We start from the raw sequence: 21,673 nt of genomic DNA, 5'->3' as shown, positions 1-21,673 counted from the left end.
GTCTACATTCCTTGGGGTTTCCTTTACTACCAAGGCACTGGGATACTTAAAAAAAAAAAAGAGTTTAAAAATAAAAAAGCACGTCAAGGTAGATGATGAAATCCTTAAAGAGTCCAGATATTCATTTTTGATCAAAGAATTCATTTAAAAATATTTACAAAGTAATTGGACAAATGAAACTCACCTGTCTTTGCATCTTTCCAGTCATCTGAAAGAATAGTCTTGGTCTGAATAGTATATTTAGATATAGGACTGTGATTGTCTGAGCCACGGCTCCAAGTAAGTGCCACAGAAGTCGCTCTAATGTCTTCTATTCGCAGACCACCTGGAGGGCCTGGAGGGCCTGGAATAAAAATTTGGGAACTGAATCAGTGAATCCCAGCTAGTGAATTAAGTGCACGGTAAAATACAAAATCATCTTCTTTGAAATTTATCTAAAGGACATTTATATGATATAATCAGTGTTACAACATTCCTTTTAAATATAAACTATAAGAGGTGATAATAACAGTATTTATGGTCTTCACTGAATGATTTCACGGTGTTTCTTTTTAAGTAAAGAGATAAATGCTCTCATTTAAAATGGCATTATTATTCAAGGTATGTATGACAATCTTTGGCTCATAAAATGGATACACATGAAAGTCTTTGACTTATAAAAGGAATTTGACATTACCAGGACCTAACAGGTTGTGGCACAGCACAACTTCATAAATGCTGGATGAATGTATAAATCTGATATGGTAGTACAATTCAGTCTAGATAAGAGAGTAGTTAGATGTTTCACTGTGCCTCCCCCAAATGGAATAAATACTTTTTTATAACCCTAAGTGATTATATGTAATTAATTTTACTTGGAGTAGAAAATTTTGGGAATGACTATATGTATCATTTTGGATAATAAATTTCATGTTATTACAGTAATGTGCATAAATAATATTCAAAGAAATATTTCTACTTCTATAAAATGTAGAAAACAATTGTCAACTCAGAGATATGCCAGAAATTCTCTAAAACATCATACTGAAGAGTCTTAGGACAGATAAATTATTAATGTAGAACATAAAACAATGTTAAAGATAGCTTTTCATAGATGCTTCCTTACTCAGAACCAATATTATTCAATGAGAGCACTGTATCTGGTAATAGAAATGAAAAGATAAATGAGACATAACTCTCCAGTTTTGAAGAGCTCTTTGTCTTGAAAAGGGTATAATGGACTAGCAAATAAATAAGTATAATTGGAAGTGATAAATGCCATGATAATGGGATACAAGATATTTATACCTTGCAGCACAATTTCTTGTTTTCAAAAATGAGAAAAACATCGTTTACATGGTACAGTGGCATTCATTGCTTACTTACAGTGCTAAAGAAGTTTCTCAGTTAATAGAGACACCCTTTAATAGACATTTCAGAAAATACTATCACTCATTTTCTTTGCACCAGAAAGGGTCCATCCCCAACTAAATTAGGCATATTAAATATAATTGCAACTTTGGTAAAATGATATCTTTAGTGTTTCATATTGAATATAGTTGTAAATAAGACATTTGTTTTTATTTCTTAGCTAAATATAAATGCTTTACTATTTTTTTGTCAAATCAGATGCTAAGCCTATATGGCTTTTTTTTTTTTCTCCAAACAGGTTTTGATCTTTGCAAAGGTGTAGACAATTTCTGTGTGGGTGATCCCAAGGGGGAAAAGGTGTAGGCAGATTCACACAGATATATTACTGCTAATATTAAAATAACACAAGACACATCCTATTGATGATAGTAAATTTTATTATTTGGATGTATATAACATATAAATAGAAAGATAAATAAACTTTTATAAATGTTAATCTGTAATAATGTACTTATATTTGTTGATGTTAATTAAAAGTAAAATATACATCATCCAGAATAAATGAAAATAGACACATATGTAATATAGAACACATGCAATATTCAGAAAGAAAAAACTCTTTTCATTACTTCATTACTCCACTTTCATCATCCAAAGTCAATGAATACTTCAGAGTATTAAAACTTAAAAATAGAGATGAAAAATAAAGGAAATTATTTTTAAAAGGAAGGGAAGGTCATGTATTCAGATACTTTTTTCTGTGCACAAAAGTATAGAGAAAATGCTAAGAGGAATTTAAGATAAGATTGCCATAAGTCTTTAAACCATTAAAGTGTGAATTATTTGCCTGCTGTTATTCTCTGAAGTTCTTGGAGTGGCAAATGAGTAATATTTTAAAAGGTCAGACTAGAGTTGGATGTTATGAATGTATTTGTTGGAAATACTATATGCATAATTTCACTCAGTCATCCAGTCATGGAAGAGTAACATTGTTGAGCAAAATATTCTAATTTCCTTTGTCCATTTTTCCCCTTCTGATATATGCCTGACTTCTAATGGGTTTTTAATAAATATTTTAGTGAATACATAAGTGCATGTATCACAATTGAATTTCAGATAGTTCTTTTTTTTTTTTTTTTCAGATAGTTCTATAAACATAGCAGTCACCACAATACAAGCTCCATACTTCCGTTTGCCTGGAATACCATCATAAAGAGGTGAAGTTAAGAGAACAAATGGAAAGGTGTTGGTTAATATCCTCAAAACCCTGGTGTGGCAATGTTACCTAGTAATGCAGAGCAGACCTATCCATCTAATAATCAATTACAAATATCTCCTGGAAAATACCTGAGAGAAAAATATTATTAAAGGCAGATATTTTAGAGCTTAAAATAGGCTTGACTTAAAATTTTGTGACTTGATTTATCTTGGGCAAATTTTTCAAATTTATTAAGTTTCCATTTTCTCATCTGTAAAATAGGAGTAATAAAAATTGATGATGTAGAATTGTTTTTTTAGGATTGAAATAATATCTTTTAAGGAATGTAATGGTAGACCTGGTCCCATAGAAAGCCCTCAGTAAACTAGCTATTAAAAGTATTATTGTGTTTATTCCTGTGAGAGCCTTCTAGGCATCTGAGCTACTTAGCAGGAATAATTATTAGTATTTGTTAATAATTGGGAGGGATCTATTCATCAGATTGTTTATTTACCACTTGTTTTCATTTAAGAATAAAGTGTTTTCTGATAAATTTGTTGAAGATGAGGAAAAGTTGGGAATGTGAGTCCCTTAGTTTATACTAAGAAATCGAGATGTAACAAAAATGGAGGAGTGGTACTATAGAGACAAGCTTGCACAGCCTGGGAGTTCAACTCAGGGCCGGTATGTACTGTCTCCCAGAGGAAGATTTTCAAAGCAGTGTAGCAGATACCACTTGTTCAGTTTTTCTGTTCAGAATGGAGAAAACAAGTATTACAGTAGAAAAAAAATAAATGCAACTACTTGCTCCTCAGCACACACACAAAAAGGCATTAGGAACTGATCACCCATGATTATCCGTCATCAATGGGGGGAAAAAAAAGCAATACATGATTCTGAGTCTGAGTCCTTCCTCTCTCCCTTTCTCTCTTTCTCTTTCTTTGCCTTCTCTTTCTCACTTTTTCTCTGCCTCCTTTTTCTCTCCCATTTCTCTCTCTTCCTCTTTAAGCTCCTATTGTTGTACAAACACTCTCAAGATATCTATTAGTAGAGAATAGAAGCCAGAAAAATGTAAGTAAAATAGACTGTAACATGCAGCCTATTTCATTACTACTCTACTAATATGTAGAATAATAGTGATTTCTTAGGTGGTCCTCAGGCAGATAGCTAATGGTTCCAAAGAATGCTATTTATGCCAAATTTAAATTGTAATGAGACACAGACATTGGTTAGATAGAAAGGACTTTTGGAGTTTGACATGCATTTTAAATGTCTAGATATATTAGATAAGAAATTATTTTAACATTCCATTTTCTTTCTTTTATTTTTAATCATTAAACATCGCTGGTGGGGGGGGTTTGGAGGAAGTGGGCTATTTCTCTGACTAGTGTTCGCAAAAGCTTTCTTTCGATTCTTCTTACCATTGTTAAATACTTAGGAAGGGGGAAAGAGAAGGAAATGAAGAGAAAAGTGAGAAAGATCTGGGGGAGGAGATAAAAAGTTATTTAAAGCATACTTATTGTTTTTAGTTTTTATGAAGACAGTCTGGCCAAGTTCTCTTTTTATAGAATTAGCAGTGCAAATTCAGTGTTGATACTCTGCATCTCCTTTTCCGATTCAAAATCATAGTGCTCTATTCCCAACTTCCTTGCTTTCTTAGAGCTACTTTTCTTTACTCCTCCCCATGGAGACTGCCACTATATATTTCCTTTTCTAGTTGCATTACCCTCTCTCTTACTATTCTTGTTTTTCACTCATTATGTTTTTTTTTCCCCCCTCTGGCTTTAAATATCCCTCTCCGAGATTGCTGATTGAGAACACTCCATAAAATCTCACCTACGGGGGATAATTAGTGGTCTACCAAAGTTGTTGTTAGTGTTATGTTTCTACATTGTGGGTTCTTCAAAGTCAGGCAGGAGTCTACAATTACTAAAGCTTGTTTCTATCTTTTTTTTTTTTTTTTTTTTTTTTTTAGCTTACTGAAGGGCTGTAGAAATAGCCAGAATGGTCCTCTATCATTCTGTGGTTCAATGCAGTCTCAATTTGCCACATCTATACTCTCTTTTCCCAAATTTCTCCAGTTTCTCAATGTTTTATTTTTTTATTTTTATTTTTTTAGTTTCTCAATGTTTTAACTATGAAATCATTGGTTGCAGGCAAATAACAAACATTTCAACGTGTAATACAGATCACACACATTTTAGAGCTCACATAAAGTGATATCTGTACATTAACCAAAGGTGCTAAATTTTAGAAGAGTTATTACAGCTAGTCTGTAAGAGAGTGCAGAAAGAATTAGGACAAGAGACTGGGTTTCCCAGCATAACCCACATGAAGTGAGAAAAAGCCCATTTGAAATTTAGATCTTGTCACCCAAATGTGCCTGTCTGCAAAAGACCTCCAAAGAACTACCTGAACACTGACCACTTTATCCTGTTGTTTTCTTAGATTTGTCTGTATTTTTTAAACAAATGTGAACTCATAACAACATAAAATTTACAGGACATAAAAGGTTAGCAAATAAAAATTTTATATATTTTAATAAGAATATTTTATTGAGTCCTTATTATATTGAAGTAAGTGCTAAATCTTTCATAATTCTTACCAATAACCTAATGATGTAGGGCCATTATTTTCCCTATTTACAGAAGAGGAAACAGAGACATGGACAGATTAAATGACCACAGTCATCTAGCTAGCAAATGACAAAGCTAGGATGTAAACAACCAATCTGCCATGAAACCAACTTTTCAATAAATACAGTACAATCATTTAAAACAGCATTATCAGAATCAAATTAAAAAAATGGTATTGAGCTTTTCTTTGGAGACTATTTATTTATTTATTTATTTAGAGACCTTTCTTGGTGGAAATCATATGAATTACATGGGCACAGCTATATATTTAAGAAAAAAAATGACAAAAACTGTAATACATTGACCATAGCTTTTTAAATCTTTGTTTGATCTGTTAACTCAGATAAATGAACATCAACACATCACCCATTTATAAATTACACACAATTCAGCCCCAGCTTTTCTTGATCACCCTGAAAGTATTGTTAGTCTTTCCTGAATCTTACCAGTGTCTTTAGGAAAAAATACCTATGTATGAACAAAATACAGATGTGGTCTCCACTCAGTTCTTATTCATATGTGAAGTAATCAGAGGAAAAAATAAGTGAGAACACAATTATCTATTAATTCAGTCATTTCTTCTTTAGAAATGTAGTAACATTCAATGAAAAAGAGTTTAGACATTTGAGGAAAAATAGCATCGTCCCCCCAAAAAAAGTACTTTCAAAATGATTATTTATTAGTGCTCAGGTGGCTCAGTTGGTTAAGCATCTGCCTTCAGCTCAGGTCATGATCCCAGGGTCCTGGGAGCGAGTCATGTATCAGAATCCTCGCTCAGCGGTGAGTCTGCCTCTCCCTCGCCCTCTGCTACTCACCCTTGCTCATGCTTTCTCTCTATCCCTACATTTCTCAAATTAATAAATAAAAATCTTTAAAAAATGATTATTTGCATATTATAGGCTGGCCATATTTTCTCAGTCAATAATTGAGACATGTTTTCTGATGAATCAAATGGGATAGAAGATTTGAAATTGGGACCCTCCAGAATTAAACAGGATGCATAGCAGCCTTGACTGCCCCCAGGCATCGCTTGAGTCTATGCTAGTACTTAGACATACTAAATACATACTAAATATTTAGAAATACTAAATACAATACTAAATACTAAATACAAATGTGCTTTCTTCCTCTTAAACCCTGATTTTTTAAACAACTGGACCCCAAATTCCTGGTCCTTTTGGGACTCTCTTCCACATGGCACGTGCATTTAATATAAACCTTCATGTTCCAGAGCTGTTGTAAGCATGAAAGACATCTAGTATCACTCTCTTTCCACCTGCAATTACCAGTAAGTAATTAAAGCAAACACCACAGGCAAATATTCTGTGGTTCATTGTTTATTTTTACTAAAAGAGCAAATTTTAATGAAAAGTTTAAATGTTGAGGAAACAAAGCCTTTTCAGCGGAAATTATCTTCCCTTTTAAAACAAAATAATCTTAAGATGACATTAGTGAAAGAACATCAGTTATATTAAGACAGGTGACTTTTTTACCAGATTGTGTCAGCTAAATGCCCTTTATTATTACAGGCCTATTTCTGTTCTCAAAATTAATTAAGACAATGGCTCTACCATAATGTTATGAAACACAGTTCAATGTCATGTGGTTTCTTCAATGTTTAAAGCTGTCCTAAGATGAAGCTGAATAGTAAACATCTCTACCGTTTAATAGGAGTATAGTAGTCTTTTAATCTCTAACATTTACAAAAGTGAACTTAGATCCATTAGTAATGAGAACCTCTACTTGTCATCAATGAAGTTTATTTAAACAAGAATATTCTCCCTTTCCTGGCAATAAGAAAGTCATATTTATCATGTGATTTCCTTTCTAGTATTTAAATTCAAGACTATATTCCCATCAGGTCTTGGTGGTATACTTTCATTTATGAACTAGATAAGAAGATGCCCACAATGATGATTCATGCATATGTCTCCATGATGATACTTAAGGTACATGAGAATCTCAAATTAATTTTAAATATCTTATTAAAATGCCAATTGATTTGGATCTAAACTCAAAGATTGTTCTATCTGTGATAATGATTGAGACTACAAAACTTAAAAAAAATAAATATGGAAATTAATAACATCTTGATCCAGAGATATGTATTCCTTTATGATGACTAATGAATTATTTTAAAAAGAACACTACATATGTATTGAACAGTCATATCTATATTCCTTAAGCTTTCCTGAGACTTATTCCAACAACAGATGGAGTTGCTTGATTTACTAAATGAGAAGTTCATATGATACCCTATACCTAAATATAAATGTGTTTAAGAGCAAAACTATTTCTGGTGAAGCAACAAGAATTTTAAGTATATCTCTTTGACTAATGGGAGAAAATGAAAGTATTTTCAAATAATGAAATTTAAGCTGTTCCAGAAAGAATTATATACACTTCCTTTTTATCCTTCAGTTATGCTTAAGTCCTTCCAGTAAGAGTATCAAACTTCCTGCCCAAATTAAAGATCCAAGAGGCTGATGGTAGGAGTTAATAAAATTAAATATGCATGCATGCAATTAATGGCTTGGTATCTTCACTTAAACCTTGCTACTGAGATGACAATTTTCTCAACATGCTGTCCATTTTCACTTCTCAATCCCAGGAATTGTTCCAAAAACCCCACAGAGCCATAGGCAGTCTTGAGTTGTTTATTGTTGCTTTTCATCCATTCTTGCCAAATAATTTATATGGGACCAGGATACAAAAGACTACTGGAGTAATGTCCCTTAGTATGTGTCCTAATTAAGATGACTGCTTAGTGAATTTGACAACAACACTGTTCATTACCTGCTTGGCTAAATCAAACAGTCCATTCAGTGGCAATACCCCTATATTATAATTCACCAGTTCTTCATAATTTTTTTCAGATAATGAGCTAATTTCTGAGATATGTAATTTCAAAGAAAAACAGGGCATGAAAACACAAAAATTTCACTTGGCCATTTTAAGATGTACTCGGTTAGTTCATAAGCCATTTTTCATATTAGTGAAGCCATATAATTATATTTTTAAGTATCTTCCTGCTCAAAAGTATGTTTAGAAGTTTCAAAAGGAAAAATCCTCTAAGAACTAGATTGGAAGGGAAAACTGCAGAAGCTACAAGATTGAGTTAATTAGTAAAATCTAGTATAATACGTTAAAAAAAAGAAAAAAAGAAAAAAGGCTTTCACACAAATGGTGAGTGTCAACGATCACCAGGTTGGAGGCAGGCTGGCACAGACGGGGAGAAAAGGATCCACCATGTTTTTCTCTCCATCTTTTCTGTTTTTACCTGCAAGAGGAAAGATCAAGGCTGAAGGGACAGTGTGGATGCCCAGTTAGGGGCAGGAAGCCATGTACTTTGGGGATTTGCCATGAATCCTTGATGGGTAAGTTGAAATAAGAGCAAAGAAAAACCTATTCTCCTAGACACTGGAGATGGGAGTCCAACAGAAAGTAGGCTAAAGTGACAAGGTTTGGCCCAATCAAATGTCCCTTCCCCAATAACAGTGATTGCCTTGCTAAAGAGTAAGAGATGTTGCTGGAACCTCCTTCAATAAACAAACAAACAAACAAACAAATGCACACTAGAACCTTTGTTCTAAGACATATGCCTGAAGGCTTCTAACTAAGAAAAAAAATACAGAAGGTGAATTTAGCAATGATTCTAAAAAACTAATCAGTGTTTGGGACTGGATGTCTTGGGAACTTGTGTCTTGAGTACTATGGCATTTGATAGATAGATAGATAGATAGATAGATAGATAGATAGATGATAGAGATATGCACACACATTAGTAGCATAGTGGGAGGAATGAAAGGAAGATATTTATAAAAAGTCTCCCTGGTCAATGTGTGAACTGCAACTATTATTATTCTCTTTCATAAATATGGAATCTGAGGCTTACAGTGATTAACTGACTAGCCTAAGACCACAGCTTAATCTGTAGGTGAAGTGGCTTTCTTTTTTAAAAAAAAAACTTTTAAAAAATATTTTATTTATTAATTTGACAGAGAGAAAGAGCACAAGCAGGGGAGTGAGTGGCAGAAGGAGAAGGAGAAGCAGGCTCCTGGATGAGCAGGGAGTCTGATGCGGGGCTCATCCCAGGACCCTGGGATCATGACCTGAGCTGAAGACAGATGCTTAACTGACAGAGCCATCCAGGCATCCCTGAAGTGACTTTCTAAGGTATGTTCATCTAATGTGAAAAGTCATACCTTTTCTAATGCATCATACAGATCTTTTAATGACTGTATGTGTATATTAACTATATTATTAGGAAAAAAATCATATAATTTATAGGATGATCATTCACCCTTTTCCCTTACTCATATGTAAGGATAATTTGATTATTAGAATTAGACTACTTTATAACCACTACTGTCTCTGTGACGATAGCTATTTAAATATAGGAAACAATATCTAAGAAAATTTGCTTCTGCTGACTGCTTTTTGCAACATTTGTCCTTATAATAAATGGTAACAAAGGTCGCAAAACTCAAAAAAGGATTTCTAAGTCTTTTCAATGAGAACTGAAATCAATAATTTTGGATATATTCCATCCATTAACCCTTCCCCCCACCTTTAAAGTTTTGGTGTTTTTTGCTATACTGCCAGAGTTTGCTTCTCTGAAATCTGACGTTTTAAGTCTGGCAAGAGGGACTATGCACAGTCACACAGTGAGTCTCCCTAAACTGCTGCACAATGCAGTGTCAGTTGCTTGATTTGGGTGAAGTGGATTCAAGGTTGTCCTACAATACACTAACTCTTACTCACTTGCACCATCCCAAACCACTTTCAAAGGAATTGGTGCTCCCCTATTGCCCTGAGAAATGCACATAAATCACAGACAGCTTCCTCACCTCCTCTTCTGTCCACAGAATAGCCATTACTGACTGTGAATACTGGATAATTAGAAATTAAAATAGTGTTTTTACTTTTTTAGGGAGAAAAAAAGCCTTGGGATTCATGCCAGACTATACAATGACTTGTGTGGTGTTGTGCAACCAAACACGACAATGGAAAAGTGCTGTAGCAGAGGAAAGACCAAACTTAATGTCGTGCGGATGTAATGGTATGTCCTAAGTCACATTCAGATAATACATGCGGTGTACAGGGATCTTGTAGTCAACTTCAAGAGGAAATGGGGAGGGTATGAACTATGGTACAGTTGGATTCGTAGGGTACCAAGAAAGAGTTGTAGAACACTTCTCACATTTCTTCCTTTTTCTTTGATTATGTTTTAATTAATCCGAATGATGAAGGTAATATAAGGAGTTGTGTGATAGGAATTCAAAAGGACTAAAATATCCTCTTCGTAATTTCTTAACTGGTCATAGGTTTAGAGAGTAAAGTTTTTTTTGAGTTTCCTTTATTTTTATTTGTTTAGGTGTGGGGGAAAAAAAAACCCTGTAACCCAATCGAATTCTCAAGGGCTGGACTGGTGATGTTGGCTGGTGTCAGAGAGATGCTGGTGGCAGGAAGCCAGTCTGCCAAAAGCACCATCAAGAAAAAATTGGATGTTCCAGAACCTTAAAATGGCAGATTCCACAAAAATCATATGTAAGAAAATTAGTTAATTGGGGTTTTACACCATTAAGTCTTTCCTTGGTTATGTTTTCAGCAATGAAGTCAAGGTGTTTTTGCCTTCTTTTGTTTGATAAAATGAACCAAAAATAGGAGATTTTAAATTCAGATTTCAAATAACCTAAAACTTTACTCTCCTTTCTAACTTAACTTTGAATTATCATCAATGTCTCACAGTGGTTTGGGTGGACAACTTAATTAATTTGATAAAATAAACCATATGCCAACCGTGAAACAGATGCAAAATAAAAATTATATGATCTGGTTTTTGTACTTCAGGAAGTTAAACATTAAGGAGTAGTACAGAAAAAAGTTGTGTAGTAAATTTGGAGCATTGGTATCTGGCCACGTTCTGGCTTTGTAAGATGAGAGCTAAACACTATTTCTTTTCCTTTTTTAAATTTCCTTTGCTTATGAAATGGGATTACCAGTTCTTACACTACTACCTCACAGCAATTTTGTTAAGATGACATGATAAAATTTATATGAAAGTCCTGTAGGCATATACATTATAATAGAAGCCAGTTAAACACTTTGAATGAATTAATTTTTAAAGCTAAAGAGCAGATTTTAAAATTAAGCTTTTAAGTCATCTGCTCTATTTATTGTTTTCTGCTATTATAATTGTATGGTGTTGGGTAGCTAAAATATATATTTTTAAATTACTATCATTTCCCTTGTTATTACACCAGCCATAAATAATAACATGGGCAAAAATAAAATTGCAAAAACGTGCATCTGTGACTTTCTATAGAATATTTCTTACCAATAAAGAGGCCTACCTACTTTTTAATTTCCCACACTGATTATTTTATTTCATTGACTATATCTGAGCTAGTGTTTTCTATATTGTGTTCTAGCAGTGAGCTTGGATGTTACATCTGAAGTCAGACTGCTTGGATTCAAATCTTGTTCTTTTACTTAGCTATATGTCCTTGGGCTAGTAACTTAGTCTCACTGGGACTCAATTTTCCTATGTGTTTATTGAGGATAATAGTATCCATCTCTTAAAATGGTGCCCCATTAGCAATAAGCCTTTAATAAATATATATCTTTATATGCTATAACAAATACACAATATATGGAATGCATGATATATTTTTATAATATATATCTTTATAATATTATGTCCTATATTATACAATAAATTATGTAATTATATATCCTTATTTTACAATCATAATACATGTCTTTTCACAGCATAAAGATTGGAGTTAAAAAAAAAAAAAGATTGGAGTTACAAGCATATAATATTTTGTCAATATAAATTGAAATTATTTTTTAAAATACGAACTAATAGCCATTTATTTATGCTCATAGATTTTCATTTATTTATTTATTTATTAAAGATTTTATTTATTTATTCATAGAGACACACACAGAGAGAGAGGCAGAGACACAGGCAGAGGGAGAAGCAGGCTCCACGCAGGGAGCCAGATATGGGACTCGATCCCGGGTCTCCAGGATCACACCCTGGGCTATAAGCAGCACTAATCCACTGAGCCACTGGGGCTGCCCTGCTCATAGATTTTTAGATTGCACAGGTTATCTGTACTGCTATTATAATTTGATATAATTGGCATAATTGTCAGATAAATTTGGTATCATTGGTAAATATACCAAATGTATAAAGTCTATAATATAGACTGCAGTGGAACATCTAAAAGCATACTATGGGTATTAAGTTCCGTAAAGCTTTCCTCCTTCCTCCTTTCTCTCCAGGAATCAGAGTGAGGAGCAGCAAGTTTGCTGATTGTTTTCTAAGGGAGCCATCAATATAGACAGACTGTGTAGCAAAGAATAAGTTCTAGTTTGCCAAAAGCTGACCAGTTTGATTATGAGACAGGAACAATTAATTAAAGAAGAGGAGAAGAAATCTTCCAAGGAAATTTCTCTCACTGTATTCCAGTGAAGAAAGAGAAAAGTAACCTAAATTTGCATTGATGTATACTTTATAGTGTTGTCTACCAGTTTATTATCCTCACAGTTGGCAATTTTTGAATTTGCAAAATGAAGTGTTAAACTAGATAATTTTCAACACTCATCTTAAAACTTAAAATAGGTGACTTATTCTGAATGAATTACATACTTTGTTGGTATATTTGAAAACTACTGGATTTACATCAGTTTGCATTGAACTTACATTGATAAATACAATTTCAAATTATTGGTGTAGTTTGTAATGTCACTAGTAATTGGAAAAGCTGTTATTTTTTACTAAAGCTTTTTAAAAATGGGACTATTAATGAATTCTAACTTTGAAACAATCAAGCTACTTTCTAAATTCTGTATTTATTAAAAACAGATACACATTCCAGCTCATTATTACAGCTTTGGCATGTAACTGTTATGGAGAACTGCCTCCTAGCAGCTTCTGAATCTGTAGATCTCAATGGTAAGGAGAAGGCTCAATTTCTGGGAAGGCTTCACTATTAATAAATGTATCCCTGTGATTTAGTGCCAAGTGGGGATGGGATGCCTCAGGATGGCGCCCAGTCAGTCATTGTTCCAGCCAGTGTGGGCAGCAAGGGCCATTTTCCTGTCTTAGTCCCGCAAGGGCTGATGAGATGAAATCTTTAGTCTGTCTCTGTGGCAAACTTTCTTGGATAACACAAGTGGAAAGTAGAGGCAATTATCCAAGTATCTGAGGTAAATGTGTGTTTTTCTGACCCAAATACTTGAAAAACTACCTCAACTCTTCTTTCTGGTTTGACTATGATGATCTGGGCACATCTTTCTGCCTATATAAGTGTTTCTTTTTTCTGGATCTTTTCATATAGTTCCATGAAGTTTGGGGGGGAGAGTTATAAGGTGTGTGTGTACTGGTATGCCTGCCCAACTTGGTATGTATACTATAGGAACCTATTTTGTCTGTTCCTCCTAATTTTATAACAAATAAATTGATTAATTTCAAAAGTCCTTTTGAATTCATTTAGGTACTTCATGTCTTAATAATTTTGAATATATATCCACAGTTGTGTATTTGATAACAATTTGAGTTTTGGACTTTAACACAAAGGGAGTATTTATGCCAGATACCATGGAAACTTAAATTGTAATTTAGCACCAGAAGTTCCATAAATTTTAACATGATGGCAGACTTTCCTTCCTTTTGCTTTCATTAATATCCAAGGTCTCTGTGTTAGTCACACAAATCGAACTCTAAATAATCAAAGAGTTAGTAATTTAATCTCTTTTTAATAACTGTCTATGGCTTTATCTTTTTCCACAATGTTTTAAAACTTTAACTACTATTTATTAGATTTGCCAAACAATGAGAAGGGAAAGAGAAAAGTGCAAAAGCTGCAAGCACTAACTTTTACTACTTACTTACAGCAATTCTAGAATGGACTTGGTACTATACCAAATTAACTATACAAAGTTTTAGAATATGAAAGTATTAGCTATAGATGTTTTAGAAATTAATGATCAGTTTTATTTAAACGTATTCTCTGGAAGAAGCCTAATACCATGAGAAAACTGGACTGAATGTCCAAGATGATTGTCACTACATAGATGGGTAATACAGGGCAAGCCTCTCTGAGTCCCACTACACAAAATAAAGAGATAGGAATTATCTAGATAACTTCTAGGATTCATTCTAGATTTAAAAATGTATATTCAAATCTGAACATAGTTGCAGAGATTTCATATAGCTACTGTGAAGAAGTTAGGGGGAAACAAGATTCAATTAATGCATGATTTGACAATAAGAGGACCATTAAAACGTTTTTATCTTAAGGAAAATGTTTATCAATTTCATATTTTTTTAAGAAAGAGTACTAATTAACCTGGAACAACAATCTCTGTTAGATACATCAGAAACAATTTTGCCTGGACAGCAAAGAGACCGATGCTCTGGGTATAAACTCTACTAATATAGAGCAGCTGGGAGTAATAAATATTCAAGAGCATTTCCTGAAGAAAAGACCATTAGTCAACACATTGATGATTTAAAATATAGCAGTATTATTCAGACTAAAAAGTATATCGACAGCTTGCATCAGGTTATTTATTTGGCTATGTTAACTCATTCAACACAAGTTTTAAAACTGGGTTAGTCATCAACCAACATAACCTCCTTAAGAAAGAGTCTAGTGACCATATCATTAGGCCAAGTAATAAAAATTTCAACAGATTACATCAAATAGAGATGGCATCTAACTTACATCCATTTCCATTCTGCAACTGTATTTTGGCTTTAGGAATAAAGTGGAAAGCTTCATACACACACACACACACACACACACACACTACTTATCTAAATAAAAATCCACGTAAAACAATATGAATACAAACTTCTAATATAACTATATACACATTTTAAACTTGATTTAGGATATAAGATTTAAACAGTTTTTGTGCTACCTGCTTTAATTTCAGCTACTCTTTTCCCAAAATATTTCCAAATTTCATGTGTCATATAGAGTTTAAAAATTAGACCAAAAACCAGTTTCAGATAGTGAAAGTCTTTTTTCTTTTGTTTACCTTTAAATCTCAGACTTACATTAAGAAATTGTGCTTAATATAATATATAAGACGTAAGGGGGGGCATCTGAAAAGCATAGTCTTGATTGCATTTTCTATTTTGGTAAACATTATGTTCAGCCAGACGTCAGTAAGGTCTTCCTAACAGCTGGTAGCAATGCCAAGAATATTTATAATACAGCAGAAATACCAGGGAAAGTGGTAAAACACGGATGTCAAAGCCTAATTTCTTGCTTTGTGACCTAATTTTATGGTCCATTTTTGAATGTTGTCCAAAAGTGCACTCATGAAAGAGAATTTAGGTTTGGCAAGCTGCAGAAATATTCCCACAAGTGCTGCTGAATAAATCCTGAAAAACCTTTCCCTCTAAAGAAAACTCTTTTAGCTGAAGAGCTTAAATTCTCCAGAAATGTCTTTTGTTAAAGAACATTCATTCAGGGCTCTTCATGTGTCAAAACTTGCTTCATGAAGCAACCTGAAATGTATTTCAGGGACCTAAGAAGTAAAACATTTATTATGACAGCAACAACAAAGACATTCATATCAATTCTCTTAGTTTAGATTTTTATTAAAAAGTCTAAAAACATTTGAAGTTTAATAATCAGTTCTTTTTTTGGGGGGTGCTAAGAATAGTTTTAAACTATGAAGGGTTTTAAAATATTATGCAAAAAAATATATTATGCAATTTACCATTGTTTAAATTCTAAATTCCTTTCGCTATATTATACACACATCTGTTTTAAAAGGTTAATTCTGAAGTTACCTCCTTCACACTGATAAACAATATTATTTTTAGTTGAGTTTATATATGCTCCCTTGGTAGAAATAAATCTTTTACTAAAATCTTCTAGAAGCAACTTTAAATGTCATAATACCAAGAATGTCATTATAATCTCTTGTAAGGTTATCTTAATTTTTATATTAGTGCTCTAGTTAGGGGATGTTTCATCATATTATATTTTTTTCTTAATGTTGATACATAGATTGATTAGTTCTGTGAAGAACTGTAAAGGTTTTGAAGCTAAACTATCTTACTTAGGGACACCTGAGTGGCTCAATGGTTGAGCATCTGCCTTTGGCTCAGGTTGTGATCTTGGAGTCCTGGGATGGAGTCCCAGATCAGGATCCCCAAAGGGAGCCTGCTTCTCCCTCTGCCTATGTCTCTGCCTCTCTCTCTCTCTCTCTCTCATGAGTAAATAAATTAAAAATTTTAAAGTAAATAAATAAAATAAACTATCTTAGTGGGACTTAGGCTTTAAGTTCACCTGTGCTAAAATGATGATGAAGGGGAGGGAAAAACTGATGGACTTAGCTCTTTTCCCCACTTGGGTTGTTCTCCATTCCCATGCCACTCATGGCCTTTATATCAGAGCTTCCTTCTGTGGCTTATGGCAAAACATTAATATCATTTTTTCAATTGTCTGGTTAGCATAAGACATACTGGAGGAAAAGAGGACCTTATTTTCTTATGAAACACATTTCTAAGGTAATTTATCCCAGAATACATTTGATAAACAAAGCAATATCATTTGCAAACTATTTTCCATGGATTCACTAGAACAATAATTTCCAAATACCAGTTAGACCACTGTATTGCAATCGCTTTAGGGCATTATTAAAATAATAAAATAAATAAAATAATAAATAAATAATAAATAAAACCAAATAAATAAATAAATAAATAAATAAATAAATAAATAAAATAAAGATTGATCAACCCAAGACAGGTTTGAACATTTGGTCACTTTGGAATGCTATATTAATTTGATGTCTTCCATAATAATAATACTAGAAAAATATATTTAATATTTATTTGAAGGAAAGATAAAAATGCCTACGGAAAAAAAAAAGAACATGCACATTGTCCTCTGTTGCCTTCAGTAATTCAATGCTAGCCCCAAAGCTGCAAGCCCCTCTTGTTTTTTTTGAGGTCTGGAGGTTACCTATAAAAACTGAACTAGAAGGTAGTTTGCGGCCTTCACTTGTTCAGATATTATTCCTGGGTGTGTTGCATTCCAATTATACCCTAATTATACTATCCTTGAAAAAAGAGCCCATCAGTACTTATTTTCTTTATATTTTCAGTATATTATATGTTGAATGATTTTTTTAAACTTTCTGTTTTGAGGTAACTGTAGATTCACATGCAATTGTGGAAAATTATGAAGATCCTTTGCTCCTTTGCCCATCCCTCACCCTGACATTTTGTAACACTAAATTATAATAGTACAACCAGAAAATTTATTTTGCTGTAATCAAATTAAGTTTATCTTAATTTTTATATTATTGCCTTATTAATATTTCACTAGTTTACATGCCTTCATTTGTGTGTCTGAATGTTTGTTTAGTTCTGTGCAACTAATAGTTTTGTCAGATGCATAGACCATCACAGTTATAGAATAATTTCATTATAAGGATCCTCTGTGGTATCCTTTCATGGCCACATCTACTTCCCTTCCTCTGCCCTCTCTAACCCATGACAACTATTATTAATCTATTCTCCTTCTCTATAATTTTGTAATTTTAAGAATGCTATGTAAATGGAGTTATGCAGCATGTAACCTTTGAGGTTGGTTTTCTTCAATCATCATACCTCCCTTGAGATACATTCAAGTTGTGTGCATCAGTAGATCATTTCCCTTTTACTGAAGAGTGGTATTCCATGGTACGATATACCACGATTGAACCATTCACCTCTTTGAATGAGCATGTGTTTTTTTCCAGGCTTTGATTATTATGAATAAAGCTGCTATGAACATTTGTTACATATTTTTCTCTGAACAGATGTTCTTATATCTCTGAGATAAATGCCTATGAGTACAACTACTAGGTGTACGGTAAGCACGATTAGAAACTGCCATACTCATTTCTAGGGTGGCTGTCCCATTTTACATTTTCATCAGGAGTATGCAAGTGGGATCCCTGGGTGGCGCAGAGGTTTAGCGCCTGCCTTTGGCCCAGGGCGCGATCCTGGAGACCCGGGATCAAATCCCACGTCAGCTCCCGGTGCATGGAGCCTGCTTCTCCCTCTGCCTATGTCTCTGCCTCTCTCTCTCTCTCTCTCTCTCTCTCTATGTGACTATCATAAATAAATAAAAATTAAAAAAAAAGGAGTATGCAAGTGACTCACTTTCTCTACAATACTACTTTTTCAAAAATTTTAGTCATTCTGATGGATATATAATGATACATCATTGTGGTTTTAAACGTGCCTTTCCCTAATGGCCAATGATGTTGAACAACATTTAAATATTGATTTCCCATTTGTATACCTTTTTTTTTAAAGATTTTATTTATTTATTCATGAGAGACACACACAGAGAGAGAGAGGCAGAGACACAGGCAGAGGGAGAAGCAGGCTCCATGAAGGGAGCCCGATGTGGGACTCGATCCAGGGTCTCCAGGATCATGCCCTGGGCCAAAGGCAGACACTCAACAGCTGAGCCACCCAGGTGTCCCTGTATACCTTCTTCATTGAAATATCTGCTCATATCTTTTGTTGTTTGTCATATTGGAATGTTTTATAGTTTTGAGAACTCTTTACCTATTCTTTAAATAAATCTTTTATTGGACATGCAGTCTGCAAGTATTTCCCAGTCTGTAGCTTGTCTTTTCATCATCTTCACAGAGACTCACAAAGCAAAAGTTTTTAATTTTGATGAGGTCCAGTTAATTACTTTTTCAGCTTATACATTATGTTTTTGGTGTCAAGTCTATGAACTCTTGCCATACACCTAATTGCTGAACATTTTCACATTTATAATTTTTCCTAAAAGTTCCATAGTTTTACATTTTACATTTAAGTCTATGATTTACTTGGGGTTGATTTTGTATAAGATTTGAGGTGTAGGTCAAGACTTTTTTTTTTTTGGCCCACAAATGCCCAAATGTTTCAACATCATTTATTAAAAAGTCTATCTTCATTGAATTACTTTTGCATTTTTGTTAAAATCATTTGAGCATATTTGGATGAGTTATTTTCTGTGTCCAGTGCTGATGCACTATGGTTCATCAGGACAATCTTTAATCCAACTTTGCTAAACTCATCCCAGTACTATTAATTCAAAAACTTCTAAGAGAGGGCTAGAATTCTGTGTCTTTAATTGTATTGGTAAATCTGAAGTACAGCTCTGTTTGGAAACTCTGCTCAGAGTTTTAAAAATCCTCACAAGGATTTTTCATTAATCTTTGCTGAGGTTGGTGTGAGGAAGTGGATAACAGGTGACTTTGTGACTCTCATTTATTAAATTAATTAATAAATATTTAACATTTAGGGAAAGTTATAAAAAATAAGAAATAGCCACCTATATTCTCATTACTTGGCTTAAGAAATGAAACATTACTTATAAAGATGTAGCTTCTTGTGGGTCCCTTCCCTCTTCAATCACATCCTCCTCTCCTCTCTCCAACCCCAGAAGTAACCATTGTCCTATGTTTTATGATTATCATTTTCATGTATTCTGTATATTTGACCATATAAAACACTCATACATATGCATATACATACATATATACAGATATATGTCTAATTCACTATTTTAATAAAAATCTGAAGTAAAAATGACTACTAACTTGATCCAAGGGCAAATTATCATCCTTCTCAGCCTTCAAATGCAGACCACAGCATATCCTAAAGTCTGGTTTAGTTCAATTTGTTTAGATTTAATCATATGTTTACTGGGTTCTTAGTTCACCATGCTTTCTGACATCTCAAAATTTTATTCTGGGATTATTTTCTTTCTTCCTGAATTTTACCCACTAGACATTCCTTTATACATAACAGTTTCTTTGGAGGATAGACTCTGTTACTGTTTGTCTAAATATTACTTTATTTTTTCTCATGATGAATAATATCTTGTCTGGGTATACACTTTTGGATGGATAGTTACTTTTCTTTTAGCATATTGAAGACATTACTCCATGGCTGTAGTAGTATCTGCAGTTGCATAATAAATTACCCCAAAACCCAGTGGCTTAAAACAACAATAAACATAATCTCTCACAGTTTCTGTGAGAATTAAGAATTTTTGAGTGGCTTAGCTGGAGAGTTCTTGATCAAGATTTGGTCCAAGGGTACAGTCACCTGAAAGCTTGCTTAGAGGATTTCCTCTCTAGATAGCTTACTTGTATGACTGGGAAATTGATGCTGATTATCAATAGGTTTTATCTCCTCATGTAAGCTTCTCTACAAAACTGAAGAAATGTCCTCATGACATGACAGCTAGCTTCCTCCAGACTGAGAGTTCCAAGAACCAAGGGAGAAGGAGAATTGTGACTCATGACAGTGTTTATCAGTGTCACTTCTGTTGCCATATATAAGCAACTCCCAGTGTAAAAGGGATTATACAAGGGTTGGTATACCAGAAAGCAAGATGACTGAGGTCAATCATGAAGTCTATCTCCTCCAGTTACTTTGTGACTTTTTTTCCTTTATGACTTGATATTGCTAATGCTGAGTAGTCTGTGGTCAATATATTACTATGCCTTTGCAAAAAAAAATATTTTTTCCCGCTTGCTGCTTCTATAATGTTCTATTGGTTTTTAATATTTTGCAGTTTTATTTATGTTTATTAATTGTTCTTGTGTTTCATCATGCTTCTTAAAATGAGAAGCCATACTGTCACTAATTTTCCAAAATTTATATTCATTATCTCTTTGAAAACTTTTTCTCTCCTACTTTATCTAATATTCCTTCTAGTAATCTGATTTGACAAGTATTGCTTTCTCATTAGATTCTTAATATAATCTCATTTTGAAAATTTGTCTTTGTTTCTCTGTGCTAAAATGTGTTTATTTCCTCATATACTATCTCTTAGGTCTTTATCCTCTCTTAATCTTTCCTAATTTTTGTTTAACTTATTTATTGGCTTTTTATTTTCAATGATTGTCCTTTTCATTTATAGGTATTATTTTTGTTTTTTTCCTTTAAACTCTCGTTTTTATGTTTTTATAGTATCTTGTTTCCAACTCAATTTACCATTGTCCCTTTTATTTAAAGATCTGGGTGGGAATATCCTCATTCTTATTCCAATGAGTAGAATATGTAAAGTACTCTGAACTCAAACACTATTGTTGTCTACCAATCTAACTGCTGATTCTCATTATTGCTTGTCATTTCTGACATAATTTCATATTTTATTTATTTAATATCTGTTAGAATACTGAGGGGGCTGGTTTGAAAGCTCGCTATTTCGAGAGGGTAGTTTTTGCCTTTGCCAAGGCTGTGAGGAAGAATGTATATTAATTTATCCAAAAATTTTGATTCTTTTAGTGAAAGAGTTTTTAGAACATAGAGTGAGCATATTGCCAGTAAAGTAAATAGTTTTGATTTCTTCCAATCAGTGTGACTTGAATTCTATGTATAGGGCTTCCAGGAAAATACTGCTTGAATAAAAGTTACTTTTGAAAAATAGTCTCTATACTATAC

At 33.4% G+C, this 21,673-nt stretch overlaps 1 protein-coding gene across 4 annotated transcripts in view; it reads right to left on the bottom strand.

Moving 5' to 3' along the window:
• The window catches only part of CNTN1 (contactin 1), a 349,297-nt gene that overhangs the window by 78,267 nt on the left and 249,357 nt on the right, over positions 1–21,673 (bottom strand). For 3 of the 4 annotated variants that reach the window (XM_038577318.1, XM_038577320.1, XM_038577319.1), the window contains one exon: positions 185–343. In XM_038577318.1, the coding sequence (XP_038433246.1) occupies positions 185–343 (159 nt within the window). Of the gene's footprint in view, positions 1–184; positions 344–2,454; positions 8,465–21,673 lie in introns of those variants that run through there. The other variant, XM_038577321.1, reaches the window with a different exon arrangement.

The sequence above is a fragment of the Canis lupus genome, chromosome 27 (assembly GCF_011100685.1).
Source record: "Canis lupus familiaris isolate Mischka breed German Shepherd chromosome 27, alternate assembly UU_Cfam_GSD_1.0, whole genome shotgun sequence".
NCBI lineage: Eukaryota > Metazoa > Chordata > Mammalia > Carnivora > Canidae > Canis > Canis lupus.
The sequence above is the reverse complement of the archived record's forward strand: the minus strand, read 5'-3'. Positions and strand labels throughout refer to the sequence as shown.